The sequence below is a fragment of the Staurois parvus genome, unplaced genomic scaffold (genome assembly GCF_062004578.1).
Source record: "Staurois parvus isolate SC_StPar_1 unplaced genomic scaffold, SC_StPar_1.0 ptg000473l, whole genome shotgun sequence".
NCBI classification, from domain to species: domain Eukaryota; kingdom Metazoa; phylum Chordata; class Amphibia; order Anura; family Ranidae; genus Staurois; species Staurois parvus.
In genome coordinates this window covers 107,911-126,736 of record NW_028318269.1, presented here as the reverse complement: position 1 = coordinate 126,736, position 18,826 = coordinate 107,911, and the positions used below count along the sequence as shown (strand labels likewise).

Genomic DNA, 18,826 nt, shown 5'->3' with positions numbered 1-18,826 from the left:
GGAGAAGAGAAGAAGCCAGCTTTCAGCTGCTGCAGATAGAGCTATACAGAGAATCATTTCCAGTAATTGACCCCCACTGTGTCAATCACCCTCCGTGCCCACATCCAATTCACCCAGACTGCACAATTCACAAGCATAGATATTAATGGCTCGCCTCATCCGACACTACTTCAGCTCAATGTCCGCACGGTACCATAACATGGGTCAGAAACAAAACCATATGGTGTAGTATGTCTTTTAAAATGGGTCTAATTTATTAAAATTGTGCTTACAATCAGGAATAAAATCACATATCACTTAGATACAGAAATCATGTGTCTCCTCGGTACCAGCATTCAACATACAGAACCTATCTCAAGACTTCTGGTCTATGTCCAATGTCACGTCCTTGACGCGTTTCGTCACTTCCAACTTTTTTTAAGAAGTCGGAAGTGACAAAACGTGTCAAGGACATGACGTTGGACGTAGATGTAGACCGGAAGTTATGGAGCGGCCATTTAATACAGCCTCTTAGAAGTGGACATTGGGTGATTTTTGCACACAATTAGCACTGCTGTCAGGAATCTGGGTAAGACCAGAAATGTGTGGACTGACACAGGGAAACGCAGGTTTCCGGTATAGTATAAACAATACAATTTATTAAAGACTAACAATACATAAACACAGTGCAACAAACCACACCTCCAACAAACAACCATACGTAGTCGGGCAGGCCGGGTCAGTAGCAAACGGGCAAACAAGGTACCAGGAGCAGGCGGGAGAGTGGTCAGGACTAGCCGAGGTCAGTACAGGCAGAGTTCGTGCAGAATCAGGATAGAAGCAAGCAGGATCAGGATACCGGGGCCAAGCGAAACAGTACAAGGCACTTACTGCAGGTCTGGCCATTCCTTAAATACACCTCCTGCAATCAGCCTCAGTTGATGGCTGATTGCAGGAGCGAACTTCTGGTTGCTGAGAGCACCCGCTGGCTAGCCCAGGTACTGCAGCCCACAAGGCAGGTGAGTCCCACCACCATTGGAGAGTCCATTCCTGACAACTGGGTTTTGATTTTATTTTCACTTTATGGAATAAGGATAATGCACTATGTAGAGTTTTTCTTTTTGAGGTACACATGGATTATGAAGGAATGCTTTCATTATGGTGGATTGATTAGGAGCACGAATTTGTATTGATTTAAGAATATCACAGATACTGAGAAGGTTTTACATTGACTTTGGACTTTCAGGGGAAAAAGTGTGACTTTTTGCATTTAGGGTGTTGCAATATTATTTTAGTGTGTATTTTTGGGTGAACTGAATTTCTATTATTGCAAACATGCTGCTGTGGTTACCCCCCATCCCCCCCCCTGCATTGAACCCTATGGCGATACAAGTCACATCTAACTCACCGCCAATTTCTTTATTTATTAGTCCTCATGCACACTGGACGTTTTTACAGTGGCTGTTTTTGGCTTTTGACGTTTTTTTTTCTACAGTCAGTAAACCCCCCAGCATGTTATCCTATGTGTCCATGCACATATAGATTGTAATCAACGTTTTTTGGCTGGAAAAAAAACAGAGATAGTGGGGTTCTAGAGGAGTTTTTTAGCTGCAAAAATACTCTAACGCAGCAAAATGCATTTTTGGGCTTTTTTTGTCTAAAAAAAAAATTGGGGGGGGTAAAAAAAAATGCTAAAAATGCCACTAATTGCAGATAAACGCTAATGCAAAAATAAATACCTGTAATAAATAACAATTTTAGTTTTTCTTTTTAACAATTAGAATTTTGAATACAGAGATGATTTAGATGAGATTTGAGGAAGGGGAGCATGTAAGGATGGAAATGTCAGATATTATTATACTTTATGGAGTGACTATGAGTCATTGGTCATGTGAGGGGGGTTTACATATTGCAGAAGGCTTCCCACACATTGATATCATGACATGGGTATGTGACTATTGGAAATGTTAGTATTTCCTGAATTCTTAGCAGTTGTATTGTTTATCATTTCAAGGAAATCAAGTGTAAACTTTCTGGAGACCAGACATTTTCCTCTTAGTTGTTAACAGAATGATAAACATTCAAGTGTTTTTTTTGGGGGGCCTAATATCCACCATTTTTCAGGGCTTCATCTAACAATCTGCAAAACACTGCTGGATGGCTACAGCTTTCCTTGTATAAGGAGCTTAGAGAGGTGGGGATGGAGAAACAGCAATACACTGATCTTCCCAGTGAAAAGCTGTGCAGGGCAGGGCCATCTTACTGGGCCCATGGGCAAAGTAATGCACTGGGGCCCCTACCAGCCTACACCAATGTATGCACCTACTCTTAAGAATGAAAGTATAAATAGTTGATCGAATAAATATATATTTATTAATACATTCAATAAAATTGATTTTAAACAATAATAAAACATGCCACAAAACAGACCAATCAACACAAATATGCAAACAATATAAAAGGTCAGTAGAGCAGATGACAGGGCATCAGGAGGGCAGAGTACAGGGGTCAGTGGGGCAAGAAGGGCAGAATACAGAGGGGGGGCAAGAGGGTACAAGTAGAAGGGGGGCAGGAGGGCACAGTACAGGTGGGTAGGAGGTTACAGTATGGGGGGTCAGGAGGGTACAGTATAGTTGTTAGGAAGGCACAGTACAGGGGGCAGGAGGGCACAGTACAGGGGAGGGTAAGCAGACATAGTACAGGGGGCAGGAGGGTACAATACAGGTGGGACAAGGGGTCACAGTACAGGGGGAGGGTAAGCGGACACAGTACAGGGGGCAGGAGGGTACAAGTACAAGGGGGGCAGGAGGGCATAGTACAAGTGGGTAGGAGGTTACAGTACGCGGGGGGTAGGAGGGTACAGTATAGTTGTTAGGAAGGCACAGTACAGGGGGCAGGAGGGTAAGCAAACACAGTACAGGGGGCAGGAAGATACAGTACAGGGGGTCACAGTACAGGGGGAGGGTAAGCGAACACTGTACAGGGGGCAGGAGGGTATAATACAGGGGGGACAGGGGGTCACAGTACAGGGGGAGGGTAAGCAGGCATGATACAGGGGGCAGCAGGGTACAATACAGGTGGGACAAGGGGTCACAGTACAGGGGAAGGGTAAGCGGACACAGAACAGGGGGCAGGAGGGCATAGTACAGGTGGGTAGGAGGTTACAGTATGGGGGGGGGTAGGCGGGTACAGTATAGTTGTTAGGAAGGCACAGTACAGGGGGCAGGAGGGTAAGCAAACACAGTACAGGGGGCAGGAAGGTACCGTACAGGGGGTCATAGTACAGGGGGAGGGTAAGCGAACACAGTACAGGGGGCAGGAGGGTATAATACAGGGGGGACAGGGGGTCACAGTACAGGGGGAGGGTAATCAGGCATGATACAGGGGGCAGCAGGGTACAATACAGGTGGGACAGGGCGTCACAGTACAGGGGAAGGGTAAGCGGATGCAGAACAGGGGGCAGGAGGGCATAGTACAGGTGGGTAGGAGGTTACAGTACGGGGGGGGTAGGAGGGTACAGTATAGTTGTTAGGAAGGCACAGTACAGGGGGCAGGAGGGTAAGCAAACACAGTACAGGGGGTCACAGTACAGGGGGAGGGTAAGCAGGCATGATACAGGGGGCAGCAGGGTACAATACAGGTGGGACAGGGGGTCACAGTACAGGGGAAGGGTAAGCGGACGCAGAACAGGGGGCAGGAGGGTACAGTAAAGTGGCAATAATGTATAATACAGATATGGTCTCCACAAGCACAGCAGTGCAGGGAAGCTGCTATCACAAATCTGGGCTGAACCTACAACTGGAATGACATCTCCCCCCTCTACCTTCCCCTCCACAGTTTCTGGCGCTCTCTTCCAGTGCTTTGCATGGGTTAAGGAAGAACCCTGAGGCAGAGCATCTTCTAACTGCTGCTGCTTGTGGGGGTGGGATGTATACAGCTCTGATCACATTGGGATGAATAGAAGAGGAGGTTCAGCAGGGGTTGGTGCAGTACACATCCTGCCCACACAAGCAGAAGCAGTAGTAAGATGCTCTTCCTCGGGGTCCTTCCTTAACCCCTGCAAAAATGTACATAGTACAATAGGCACATATCAGGAATATGAAATGTTGGGGTAACATTCTTTAAATGTCAAAGTGACAATGAACAATCGATGTAGCCCTAGAAGCAGTCTTCTGAATGTCCGAAGGCAGAAAGCATTTAAAAAAAATAAACAATAACAAGAAGTTGTCATGCTGGCCTTCATCTGAAAATACAAGTTGCCTGGCTGTCTTTCTTTTAGCATTTTCTGAGTCACTGAACTATGTGTGCATATTAGAAAGAGTGAAGTCAGAACTTCTATTGTAACTTGTTCTGGGTCAATATTGAAGACGGTGGATAAGCATGAGAGCAAGGCAGCTACTATTTCTAGAAGAGGTCAGCTATGGTAGCCTTTTTAATTCTTTCATTACAGGTTTCTAATAAAGCTATAAAGGTTAATTGAAGTACAATATATGGCCTTGAAATGGTATCTGGCTTTTGACTGGACAATTGCTATGCCAATACCCAGTCATCGCTAACCTTCTATTGCTTACACAGCAGTTTTAATGGCTAAAGTGAACATAGACAATAGAAGAAGGTTGAACAGCAGGTGTAATTCAACTGCCTTTGGATACCTGTTACCCAAAATTTCTAAATGATTATAGTGTTTTGATGCAGCAAACTATTTGTGACCAGAAAAGGTTCTCTAAACTGTGTGATCACTATTTTTCTTGATATTTGATGGTGTCTGCAGATGCCTCATCAAGAATACTGACCCTGAAACATGTCAGGTGTTTTTATATGACTTATTTACCATCAATTAAACTTTTTTGAACATTTTTATCCATTTTTGGTCTGGTGCTCTTTTTTGTTACATAGTAAGTCTGGTTGAAAAAAAGACAAAAGTCCAGTTCAACCATAAAAAAAAAAAGTTATAATCCTATACCCACAGTTGATCCAGAGGAAGGCAAATAAAACCCAGCAAAGCATGATCCAATTTGCTCCTGCAGGGGAAAAAAACTCCTTCCTGATGCCTCGAGAGGCAATCGGATATTCCCTGGATCAACTTTACCTAGAAATGTTAGTATCCAGTTATATTCTGTGTATCTAAGAAACAATCCAGGCCTTTTTTAAAGCAATCCACTGAGCTTGCCACAACCAACTCTTGAGGGAGTCTATTCCACATTTTCACAGCTTTTACTGTGAAGAAACCTTTAAGTGTTTAGAGATTACATTTCTTTTCCTCCAGACGTAAAGAGTGCCCCCTTGTCCTCTGTGATGACCTCAGGGTGAATAACTCTACACCGAGTTCACTATATGACCCAATGATGTATTTATACATGGAGATCATATCCCCCCTTAAACTCCTCTTCTCAATAGAGAATAAATTCAGTTCCTCTAATCTTTCCTCATAGCTGAGCTCCTCTGTTTCTTATCAGTTTGGTTGCCCTTCTCTGTACTTTCTCCAGTTCCCCAATGTTCTTTTTGTGAATTGGTGCCCAAAACTGAACTGCATATTCCAGATGAGGTCTTACTAATGATTTGTACCGGGGTAATATGATATCTCTCATTCTGGCATCTATACCTCTTTTAATACAAGAGAGGATTTTGCTCGCTTTAGAAACCCCAGCTTGGCATTGCATGCCATTATTAAGCAATATTTTTCCAAGCCCGTAGACTTTACCTTACACATTAGCCGTGTGTGGGGAACCGTGTCAAACACTTTTGCAATATCCAAGTATACCACGTTCTCCGCCACCCCTCTGTCCAAGGTTTTGCTCACCTCCTCATTAAAAAATCAGATTTGTTTGACAACTTCTGTCTTTTATGAATCCATGCTGTCTGTTGCTTAAAATATTTTTTTCCAGCAAGAACTCATCTATGTGGTCTTTTATTAAACTCTCCAGTATTTTCCCAACTATAAAAGTTAAACTAACAGGTCTATAATTGCTTGGTAAAGATTTTGACCCCTTTTTAAATCTTGGCACCACATTGGCCTTACACCAGTCCAGTGGTACTATGCCAGTCATTAAAGAGTATTTCTATGATTTGGATGCCCATTGGGGGAAGTCTTGTTTTGTGGGAGCAACCTCACCAGAGTTTCTGAGCTTGTTTAACGTTTTGCTTCCTCATTAATCATTCCATTACCTCTGAATGTATTGTTCATAATATTTAAGATGGCTGGATCAGGTAAAACACTAGCAAACTGTATAAATGCATTTTAGGCATTTCTTACCCTGAGCAGACCTGGTACCACATCAAACATCTGGAAAGGCCTATGGCTAAAGTTATGTGCACCCAAAGTATGCATCAGGAATGAAACACAAGCACACTTAGCTGTCATGTACCTTTCAATACTTGATTAAGTGTCCCAGAAACCCCATAACCTAGGCAGCTCTAATACACTAAGTGCCAGTGTTGACAGGCTTTTGTTCACTTCTCTCCCAATACAAGTCTATGAGATTACAAACTTTGCTGAAGCAGGTCAAGTACAGGTGAACTGCACCTCCAATTAATTCTAAATGATCTTGGAAGCATTTTAAGCTGATGTCAAAATCACACTTTATTTGCCCATTAAACCTATTGATACAGGCCCTAATACTGACTAAATGAAAGAAATATGGTAGCTGGTCAGGCCCGGATTGGGACAAAAAATATGCCTGGGCATTTTAGACTGAACATTTGAGACTCTTGGAGCCTGGTGCCGGAAGTTCCGCCACCGGTGTCAGTAGTTTTTATTTTTATTTTGCTTTTTATAAATTTTTACCATTTTAATTATTTACATTTTTTTTACAATGTTATTTTTTACATTTTTTTTTTAGGAGCCCCGTTCAGGGCTTTGGTGAGATATTAGGGGTCTAGTCTGAGAGAGAGAAAGGAGATTGAGAACACAGCCCTCAATCTCCATCTCTGCAGCCTCAGCAAAACTGAATGAATGGACAGGAATAGCTCTTTACAGAGCTTCCTGTTCATTCAAAAACTGAAGTATAGTAAACACAGTTTACTATGCCTCAGTTATGAATGGACAAAGTCAGTGATCGGTACCAATCACTGACTGTACATTCAGACAATGAAGGGGCTGGTAAATTACTTATTTATCTTGACAGATGCCCCGCATCAGGAGAGGGGTGGGGGGAACCTGGCAGTGCTTCGGGGGATGGGGGGGTGATTGCTGGGGGAGTACACAGGAGCCTAAGGTAGCTGGAGGTGGATAGGGGGTGTGGCATATAGAGGAACCAATATGTCCATTTCTCTCCTGCAGCCTCTGAATGCCTGCTAGAGGGAGAGAAGGAGAAGTGGGCATTCAGCAGCTGCAGGAGAGAAATGGACAGAATGGTTCCTCTATTTGCCACCCCAATGCTCCTCCTATCCAGGAGGCCCCGGCCCACTGAATGTGCCCAGTGCGCCCTTCCTATTGCTACTTAAGTCCATTCTCTCGGAAAAGGAAAGGGCAATGCAGCTATCCCCACACTGCAAGGGTTAAATACTCAGTTCCCTTGGCAGCTCTCCTCTACTTCCCTATGAAATACTGTAAGGGGTATATAAACCCTAACAATAAACTTCTCTTACTTGTTCCTTTTTGGGCTGTTTAATATACCACGGACATTTTTTGCAATAACTGTAAAGGGATATGAAGGTATGCTGCAGAGATGTACTGCATATGTTTTTTTTATTTATGCTGCCTTAACATACACTTTAAAGTGTATAGACTGTATCAAGTCATTTTTGATGTGTGTTATTGGGGAGAATTCCCTTCACCTCAATACAATAGGAAGTAGGAGGAAATCTCCACAAAGCAGGGGTATTCCCAATCTATGACAGTGGCCAGCAGAACTACCCATTGATAGATTTCCCCCACATCATAACAACTCTAAAATTTTAGATTTCTTCTTACTTTCTGTCAGTGACAATGGTCACCTAGACAAATTGAGGAGTGAATCTCCCCAGCAGGGACACAGACCATAGGAAAAACTTGGCAGAGAGTCTAAGGCTGGCCATACACTCATCAGTCATGGGCTCAACGAGACAAATCTATTGATTCCCCCATCCATGCTAAACAGCATGGATGGATGAATCTTAAAATGCTGGCTATTGTATTCTGACAACCCACACCTGTGGCTTTCAGAATCCCAGAACCATGGCTGTAGCTGATTGGCTGTAGTCACTGTTTGGTTGACAATTTTCCGCATAGGTCCTTTGATTTTCAGACTAAAAGATGTTGGAGTGGTGTCAACACGAGGTGGTGGTGGTGGCAAAACGAGACTTGAATTTTGGCCAGTTCATCAAGAACTGTCTGAAATTCGCTCTGTGCATGGATAGCTTTACTCTCTCCTACTCTATCCAAAAGAAAAAAAACAAGTTTTGCCTTTACTTATACTTTAAAAAAAGGGTCCCGAAACATTTAAGCTCATCAACTTCTTTCCTAGGATTCAGATTATCGACCCCCAAACATTTATTATATGAAAATCAATAAATGCTACTTTAAATAATAGTACCGCAAATAATAATAATGATTTAAAAAGTATTATGAAAAATATAAGATTTAACATTCCTTCACATTCTGAAACTGTTGATATCAGGGGTAGGGACTAGTGCAGAGTTCCTCAGAGACAAACATTTTACAACATAATTTATCTCAACCAACCTTCCATCATATATTGACTACCTATTGACCCACATTTTATTGCGTCTGTTAACCCCTGGAGTCAATGCTGAACACTTTAGGGAACTCTGCTATAAAATAAGTCCTATATAAGACTTAAAAAAAATAGGTAATAATTAAAATACTGTTTGAAAAATAAAGGATTTAACATTCTTTTTTACTTGAAACTGTTAAAACTGTTGATATGATTATTGGGACTAGGGAGCTCTTAAGAGACCTCAACATATTAATTGAAAACAATAAGCTTTGTATCCATTATTGACCACTATTGATTGCCCCTTGAATAGCCTCATTGACCCTGGGAGTCAATGTTCACCCCTTTGGGGAACCCTGCTTTAAAATAAACCTTATGTAAGAAATTATATAACTTCTGATGATGGGGAAATATATGGCCTATAACTAAACATAGAAAAGTAGCATCTTTGCCTCTGCTGCCTATCGGCACAGGTCCACTGTGCTTCACCCTAAAACTGGACCTGCATTAATCAGAATAACATCTTCTCAAGGGCATTTAATGCATTCATTCAGACCCGAGTAGCTCACTTTGTAACACTCACATTTGTATGACATGTAATAGTGCACTTTTGCAAATTCTGTAGGAATCCATAGCAGGTATCTGGAAATTAGCATATTTAGCAGTGAGGTACAAGTACCCAAAATCTCACAAGATTACACACCAGCACAGTGTATAAGCTTTGTCTTGCAAGAATTTGGGTGAATGAGAAGTGTCCCTTCATCAAGAATGCCGATTATGACTGCTCTTTCTGCCCCCCTTCTCCATTCATAGAAGCTGTACTGTAGATTCCAGCAATCATCAGCGCTCTATGAATGAACAGTAGACAGAAGAATGAAAGTTCTGCTTGCTCCTCTATTCATAGGGCACGCTTCATTGCAAGAAGCTACAGTACAGCTTATATGAATGAAAGAGGAGGGCAGAATGGGCAAGCATAGTTGTCAGTCTTGAGAGTGTCTATGACAGGTCCAGCGGCCCATATTAACCCCGTCCGTACTAGAAGATTACCACTTTGAGGGAATGGGGGGGGGCAGAGAACAGAAGACTTCAACTAAGAGAGTAGTCACCAGCACAAGGGACACTTCTCAATCAATGTATGTGCTCATTTAAAGAAAAATACCTCAACCTATGGTACCCATATACTAGACAAAAAAATCATCTGAAATCTGTCATTTGGACAGTTTGTTTGTTTTTCATCCAATTAATGGGCACAAACATAGAAAACCGGTTTTGATGTTTACGAGCTAAAAAATTGAAGAAGAGATTGGAAAACTTCTGCTGAACAGACAATAAATTGAAAGGTTAATGTTAAGGTTAACATACAGAAGTGAGGCGCATCAAATAATAAATATTTTAGATATATAGGGAATGAGCTCCTCTTCTTTGGAGCCTCAGTACTATTATAGATGTCACAAAAACAGCGAGGAGAAGACAGAAGAAGTCCATCATCAAAACACTCTATCTCTTACCAGATCATGTTGACCCCCAGTTACAGATGGGTCAAAATGCGCTGTGTATACTCCAAAAAGGTGATCCCTGGACCTGGACACTCTCTGGATCCAAATTTACACATCAAAGAATGGACTGGAAAAAGTGAATTTAAAGAAAAAGAATTATCCTCGTAGAGGACAACCCCATTTGAAGTACAAAAAAGATCTCATAGTGTAGCAAGATCAATAAATTTATTGCCTCCAAATGTTAGGGTTGCAACGATACTGGTATACTAAGCATTTGCACAAGTATTGGAACTCATGCAAATGCTCCGATACCTGAAACTGATACCTTCAGGCTCGGTTCTTTCAGCAGGATTCCCCACTGACAGCTAAAATGTAAATAAAAAAAAAAAAAGCTGTCAATTACTGGTTGTTAAGGAGTGGTGGGGCTGCCACTTTCTTAACAACCAATGATTGTAGCAGGGTTCCCTACTGACAGCTGAAGTGGACCGCCTGTCCGTTTCCATCCAGCTGTCATCCGATCAGCCAGACGAATGAAGAACGGATCCACATCCGTCTGTTTTTAGCAGACAGGATTGGATTGGATGCAGGCGGGTATAAAGTCTGTTTACACCTGCTGCTCCATAGAGAGCAATGGAGCGTCCAATCAGGTCCGCTTGAAAAATGGAAAGGCAGACCCCAGCGGTCCGCTCGTATGAAAGATGAAAAGAAACATTGTTTCATTTTGTAACTTTCTGTTTATTCATCTACAGATCAAAGGTATGAACTTCAATCTGCAAATGAAATCAGTTAAAGGCAACCTGTCCAGTTTTTTTTTTTTTTATTAAATGTTCCTCTGTTTAACCCCTTTTTAACCCTTAATTTACTCTAATCAGCCCTAATTAACTCCTTATTCTCCTTCTCCATTTAATTATTATTTTGCCTCTGATTTTTTTTGTTCATTTCTATTTTATAAACTAATAATAATTAAAACTTTTTTTTTGTTTGTTTGCTTTGTTCTTTAATATTTGTACACCTTCAACATATATTTACACCTTCAACATATATTTACACGTTTCACATTGAAAAAAGTGCAAAATTGAAAAAAAAATATTTATTTAATTTGCAAATAACTTTTCAATGCTTTGTACCATAATCATAATGTTAGTGTCATTTTAAACTGGGCAAATTACAGAATAAAATGCACACTTTTTATGTGTAGCAACACTAGTTATTTTTAAACTAACACTGCTCAAAAAAAGAAAAAGTGCTTTTTTTTAGTTTTGTTACATTTCATTGTCTAAGGATTGTGAAAAAATATTATAGTTGCAAGACAATATTCACAAAAAGAAAGCATTGTTTGTCCTTAAAAACCATATATGTATTACGTTGTGATTTTAAGTATTGACAAAATTATCATCAAAAAAAATAGGTCCATATCAGATATGTAAAAATTGCTCTGGTCTATAATTGGTGAAAAGGTGTGAGAGCCGAAGTGGTTAAGGAGTGGGGTCACAGAGTCCTTAACAACCGTTCACTCATTCAGCTGTCAGCGGGGTTCCCCTACTGACAGCTGAAGTGTAAACAAAACCATTGCCAGCAGGTATTGATAATTGGTATCGGCAAGTACAAAAAAAAGTATTGGTATTCATACTCGCTGTAAAAAAAAATGGTATTGGAGCATCCATAGTTAATGTGTTTCTCACCCATTAAAAATCAAACTGTTTGTTCTGCGCATATGTGACAAAACAAATGAAAAACTGATTTATTTATAGCTATTCAATTATTTATTGTTCGAAAATCAGTCATTACATGATGGCTATATCGCTTGTTCTCTCAACCATGTTTTCGTTTTTCGAAAACATGTTCAATTTTTTGACTAGCATATGCTAGCATAAGGCTAGCCAAACATTATACAATTTTCTGTCCAATTTCTGCCCAATTTCCTTTAGATACACCATCAACTATGTAGTGCAAGGGCCTGCCTAATTGGATACAATTGAAAGTGTTTAGGTTTGACCTCCTATTTTATATGGTTTTTGGTAAATCTAAACCAAAATTCTCATACACTATACAATTTTCTGTCCAATTTTCTTTAGATTTACCTTCAACTTGTAGTGCAAGGGCCTGCCTAATTGGATACAATTGAAAGTGTTGTTTAGATTTAAACTAATATTATATGGTTTTTGGCAAATTGAAAGCAAAATTCTCAAGAAAATTGTATAATGTATGGCCAGCCTACACTATACAATTTTCTTGAGAATTTTCTGTCCATTTTCCACCCAATTTCCTTTGGATTTACCTTCAACTATGTAGTACAAGGGCCTGCCTAATTGGATAAAATTTAAAGTGTTGTTTAGGTTTGACCTCCTATTATATGGTTTTTAGTACATCTAAAACCCTCCTCTGGATCAACTGTGGGTATAGAATTATAACTGGTAAAAAAAACTATACAATTTTTTGTCCAATTTCTGTCCAATTTTCTTTAGATTTACCTTCAACTTGTAGTGCAAGGGTGTGCCTAATTGGATATTATTGAAAGTGTTGTTTAGGATTGACCTCCTATTATATGGTTTTTGGTAAATCTAAACCAAAAATCTCAAGAAAATTGTATAATGTATGGTCAGCCTTAAGCAGGCCATAGACGGATTGAAAACCATGCGGTTTTTCGAACGATAAACGAAAAATTGGTCGTTTGTTAAACCGACATTACCACCAACGTTTACGAAAATCAACCGTCCGAGTCATAAAGTTTACCCCATATAACAGCCAAAACTTCTGTTCCTTGCAGGTCACGACTCATGCGCATATTTTTTTTCTCGTTAAAACGATCGTATGATTTGACCATCATTGCCGCGAAAATCGCCCGTTTTCCTCGAATTTTCCAACATGACCGATAATCCACAAATGGAAAAACCGGATGACGAATTAACCCAATAACAGTGCGAAAATCGGCCGATTAATCTTTCGGATGAAAAATCGGCCAATTTTCGAACCGTCTGTGGCCTGCATTAGGCTTCTTCTCATGGGTATGTAAGGCTGGCCATACATTATACAATTTTCTTACAATTTTCTGCCCAATTTCCTTTAGATTTACCTTCAACTATGTAGTGTAAGGGTCTGCCTAATTGGATAAAATTAAAAGTGTTGTTTAGGTTTGACCTCTTATTATATGGTTTTTGGTAAATCTAAAGCCTTCCTCTAAATCAACTGTGGGCAGGGGCGGACTGACCATTTGGAAACTCGGGCACTGTCCGAGGGCCCGGGGACAGTAGGGGGCCCCATGAGATGCCCCTGGTACCTTTTTCATAGGCTTTTTTTGAGTTTGGACAAGGACACAGGGACCCCATGATCCCCTATTGCCCGGGGGCCCCATGAGTTGTCAGTCCGCCCCTGGATGCAGGATACCAAAACCTAAGTGCCTAGGACTGTGTATTTTATAGCACAAGCCTCCTGGCACTTAGATCCAGATACAGTAAGAATAGTAGACCTTATAAGCATTTTATCCTCTATGTTATTATACCTCTTCCCCCCCAACAATTAAAATGTCACTACCCGAACACTATTTTGTGAGTTGTCAGGCCCCATGAGTTGTCAGTCCGCCCCTGACTGTGGGTATAGAATTAGAACTTCTTTTTTTTAATGGTTGAACTGGATGGACTTTTGTCTTCAGACTAACTATGTAACTATGTGACGCAAAATTCTGAAGAAAAGTGTGTAATGTATGGCCAGCATAATACCAGCATAATACATTCATTCAGACCTGAGTAGCTCACTTTTTACTGCTCACATTTATATGACATGCAACGCTGCACTTCTGCAAATTCTTTAGAAATCTATAGCAGGTGTCTGGAAATTACCCCATTCAGAAATGAGGAAGAAACATATTTATTAACCCTTTAGAGAAACAATCAGTGCTATCACTAAATACACACTTTACCGACTTACAGAACAGATCTCTAGTTCTTGCTCACTATAAAATAACTATAGCAATTACAATACGGCATTACTGGCATGTCTCACCTGGCAGTACCGGCTACATAGGAGGAGTAGAATCCACCAAGACATTGTGACAAGGGATCCCCAGGAGGTATGCAGATAGAAGTCTCAGGACCAGCAGCGACAGTGCAGTAATCCCAGGCTCACAAGGAGTTAAAGGGTCTGGTTCCAGGAATTGAAGACTGCAGCAATACACAGATGAAGAATAGGTTCATTAGTATACATACAAGAAGATACTGTACTCTTCTCAAGTAACAAATCACAGAGATCATCTACAGCCCAGACCTGGAATGAAAAGCTGTCAGCGTGGTTATTGTGACACCAAAGCTCCTGCTTATAAGGATCCGCCCCAATTCCCGAAAGTGAAACTAAGGAACCACAGGGAAGCCAGTGTAGGGGATTTCCGTTACAGAAGCTCGCTCACACAAATGTCCTATGATCCATTTAGAGGAAAGAGAAAAAGAAAGAAGATTAATGTAACAATGACATGGTATTGAAGTTTTTTAAAGGGGGTATTATTCCCAAAAGCAGAAAAGGTAAAAATTGCAGCTTACCATGTTTTAGATATGGTGGTTGCTTTAGTATTCTTTTTTAGGCTTTTTTTCCCCCTTTATTTTCATCTAATCATCCTGCCTGCATTAGTATACATTAGTATCGTTCTCTCAGGCAGCACAGTGGATAAATGGTTAGCACTTCCACCTGGCAGTACTAGGGTCATTGGTTCAAATCTCAGCCATGGCTCCTCCTGCCTGGTGTTTGCATGTTCTCCCTGTGCCTGCATGGGTTTCCTCCGGGTACTCCGGTTTCCTCCCACGCTCCAAAGAGATGCTGGTAGGTGAATTGGCTCCTGTCAAAATTGGCCCTAGTATGTGTATGTATAAATGTGAGTTAGGGACCTTAGATTTTACACCCCTTGAGGGTTAGGGACTGATGTGAATGTACAATATATATGTAAAGTGCTGCGTAAATTGATGGCGCTATATAAGTACCTGAAATAAATAAATAAGAGTGATTGCTTTTCAAAGGGTGTTTGACAGGAGGCTAGGAAGCGTTAACCCTCACTGCCTACTTTACCCCTAAAAGCCTGCATCACCCAGGGGTGGACTGACCATTTGAAAACTCGGGCACTGCCCGAGGGCCCAGGGTCAGTAGGGGGCCCCATGAGATGCCCCTGGAACCTTTTTCATAGGCTTTTTTGAGTTTGGGCAAGGACACAGGGGCCCCATGATCCCCTATTGCCCGGGGGCCCCATGAGTTGTCAGTCCGCCCCTGGCATCACCATAATTGTTTTACAGCCCCATTCACTTGAATAGGTTACGTTCAGCAACAGTATGCAACCCCACTTGTCTGTCTTTACAATTTAAATTGGAACTAAAGTCTTATTTAAAAAAAAAACAGACAGGCGTCTTATTGCAGAAGTGGCATGCAATGTCTCTTCTGCAGTACAATAAACCTACCTGCCTGCTTGCAGTCTCCTTTATGCAGGTCATACATGGGTCGAATTCCAAACAAATGTTCTTTTAGATATTTTGTGCGTTTTGTAATCCGATGGCGCCACCATTGATTTCGAAATTTAACCAACCAAGCCTTCAATTTTACCTCATCTTGCTGCAAAAAACAATTTTCATGGCCAATAATTTTTTTTTCTTTCCAGGTCACAGCTCACGCTCATTTCTTTTTCATTTATATTTCCCGCACAATTCTCCCATCATTGATTAAAAATGTGTTCGTTTTTCAAAAAAATTTCCAACATGCCCTATCACGCAAATTCGATGGCCACGTGAAAATCGGCCATTTCTCTGACCCACTAATGGTGCGAAAATCAACTGAAAATTCTTAGAAAATATTTTCTAAAGAAAATTCTTTCAGAATTCGACCCGTGTATGGCCAGCTTTAGAATATAGCTGAGTATATGTGAGTGCACATCCATGTAAGGTGGCGGATTCCCGTGTTGGATCCTGAGCACTCTCGAGTATTCCACCTGTATTGCTACACCTTGTAATTCCACGAACACCGGGCATTGCTATGACCTGTAGTGCCACGGACTATTCATAATCACTATTATTGCTGAATAAGCATTCACGTATCACTTGGCACTTCTGTGACCTGTAGTGCAACGGAATATTTATATTCACTCCTCCCCTTGAAGACGTCAAGTGACAAAACGCGTTGGACCTGGCCTAGTGGATGTGACGTTGAAACGTTCCTCCCAGCTGTCGGCTGTTTGATCGCAGTGCAGGAGGTTCGTCCCTTGGTTTTTCCCTTGTGGATGTGGCATTTTAGAGGCTGTCATTGCTGGTGTCAGCTAGACACCTTCTTTGTGAGTGCAATACTTTATTAATAACATTTTACTGGTTTTAAGCGTACTGCACCATCATATCTCTTCTTATTCCTCGAGCTTTGCCCATGTTATTGGAAGATCATTTGCTGCCTAGCTGTTCCATATGTGCTGCCTAGCTGTTCCATATGTGCTGATTGGATTACTATTGGTTGCTGTTCCTCTACTGGGATATCCTGCAGATCATTGCTCCCAGAGCAAAATGCTATCATGCTGGTTTATAATATAATCAGCATATAGCTCTGGTGAGTGTATTCATTTCATCTGGTGTTGGATTTGCACATGGGTGTTTGTTTTCAAGATTGACATTAAGTTGATATTGGACTATCACTGTTATGGTGGCTGGACTTATGTTTATATTTATGAATTCATTTATTTTTATTATTTATCCTTGCATGTTTTGTGAATAATTAGCGCACTTTTTATTTGTACACTATTTATATTCACCATTTATGTTCAGATTTTAAGAGATTTTATATGATTCTATGATTTTATATGATCTGAGAGGTTTTATTAGGTTTATGTCACTTGGATATCGTATGACCACTTTATTCACATAAGCACTTTAGGATTGCATTTAACACTTCTATTTAGCGCTGCACTTACATTTGTATTGACATATTGTGGGTTTGTTACCTTGCCTTTATTGTGCTAGCAGCTATCTTATTCTCTGGCAATATAGTGTATAATTCAAGATATAAGGTGAGCGCAAACGTATTGGGCCAGCCCTCCAAATAATTGGATTCAGGTGTTCCAATCCCCTCCATGGCCACAGGTGTATAAAATCAAGTACCTAGGCATGCAGACTGCTTCTACAAACATTTGTGAAAGAATGGGTCGCTCTCAAGAGCTCAGTGATAGGTTGCCACCTGTGCAATAAGTCCATCCATGAAATTTCCTTGCTGCTAAATATTCCACGGTCAACTGTTAGTAGTATTATAAGAAAGTGGAAACAACTGGGAACAACAGCAACTCAGCCACGAAAAATGAAAGAGTGGGGTCAGCACATGCTGAAACGCACAGTGAGCAGAAGTCATCAACCCCTTGAAACAACTTAAAACAAAAAGTGTGCTACTGGCAGGATTACTAGGTGAAAATAAAGGGGGAAAAAGCGTAAAAAAAAGGAAAACTAATGCAGCCACAAATTTTAAGGATCAATAAGCTGCAAACTTTTTAGTTTTTGTTTTTGGATTTAATACCACTTTGGATGCAGCTGTAATGATATAAATATTAGAACTGTTAGTGCTAGAACAATCATAGAAATAGCTAGCAGAAATTCAATTATGGTCCATTCACACTCTGTCGCTCTTGTACACTACATTTAATGCACATGCCTTAATGCGTGTTGTGTCACGTGGTAACATGCATTACTCCAAGCAAGCTCATTGATTTTAAATGGGCTTCCAATTTCCCTTAGAACAGACAAAAAAAAAATACATATAGCATTTTTTCCAGTGCACTGCAGGAAGCCACGTAGTAGAGCGTACATGTGTGTTGGAGCTGCATTGCCTCTTTGCATTGAGATACCATTGAGAATGAATGGTACTGCAATGCGCTGTGATGTGCATTATTACATGGCAATGCAAAATTGTTATCTACCCCTTAGTGTTTTCAAACATTTCTAGCATGTAGATATTTATCATAGGAGAAAGAGTCTGTATGACTGTTGCTTCTGCCATAGAATCATATCTCCTGCCAGACAGAATTTACCTTTATTGATTTTACTCTGAAAGCCACGCATGCACAGCTCAGTGTACAATGGGAGTAAGGCTTGATTCATAATGCTGCGATTCCAAAGTCGTGTGACTTTGCATTGCAACTTGATGAGACTTCAGTGCGACTTTTGTGAGATTTTGATGTTTTGCGACTTGGCCAATCATAAAAATACAGAGTGTGACACAAATGATTGCACTTATAAAACCCTTTGAAGTCACAGCCAAAGATAAGAAAAAGAAACGACTTCCTTGCAACTTTTGTGATTTTAACATTGCAGTCTTTGGCACTCATGTCGCAAGGAAGACAGAAAAGTAGAGCAGGAACATTTTTTTGGGAGTCGCAGCAATTAAGACAGCACCTTTTGAAATTAATGCATGTTGACTTGCCATGTGACCTTCTGCGTCACATGTTGCAGCAAGTCGCATGAGAAGCGTCACATGTGTACAGAACGCCCCCCAGATATGTCATTTCCTGCTTGTGTGATTGGCTCACTTATTTTCCCAGAAGTCTGCACTAAGAGACAGGTAAGATTTTTGGTTCACATATATGCGGCCGTGTAGGCTGCGTTTTGCACGAGATCCCATTCATTTGAATGGATTCCCGTGCCCCATGACACGCAGAGAAGAAGTCAGTGCACTTCTTCTGAAAACGCAGCCTGCACGGGAACC

The 18,826-nt window shown here is 40.9% G+C and overlaps 1 protein-coding gene across 1 annotated transcript in view; it reads right to left on the bottom strand.

The window, feature by feature from the left end:
• LOC149452421 (tumor necrosis factor receptor superfamily member 5-like) overlaps positions 1 to 14,531 on the bottom strand; it is a 109,077-nt gene extending 94,546 nt beyond the window's left edge. Inside the window, exons 1-2 of the mRNA XM_089689402.1 lie at positions 14,390 to 14,531; positions 14,129 to 14,286 (exon numbers count right to left, since the gene is read on the bottom strand). Of these exons, the coding sequence (XP_089545528.1) occupies positions 14,129 to 14,173 (45 nt within the window). The 5' untranslated portion in view covers positions 14,174 to 14,286; positions 14,390 to 14,531. The remainder of the gene's footprint in view (positions 1 to 14,128; positions 14,287 to 14,389) is intronic.
• Positions 14,532 to 18,826: the final 4,295 nt, after the last annotated feature.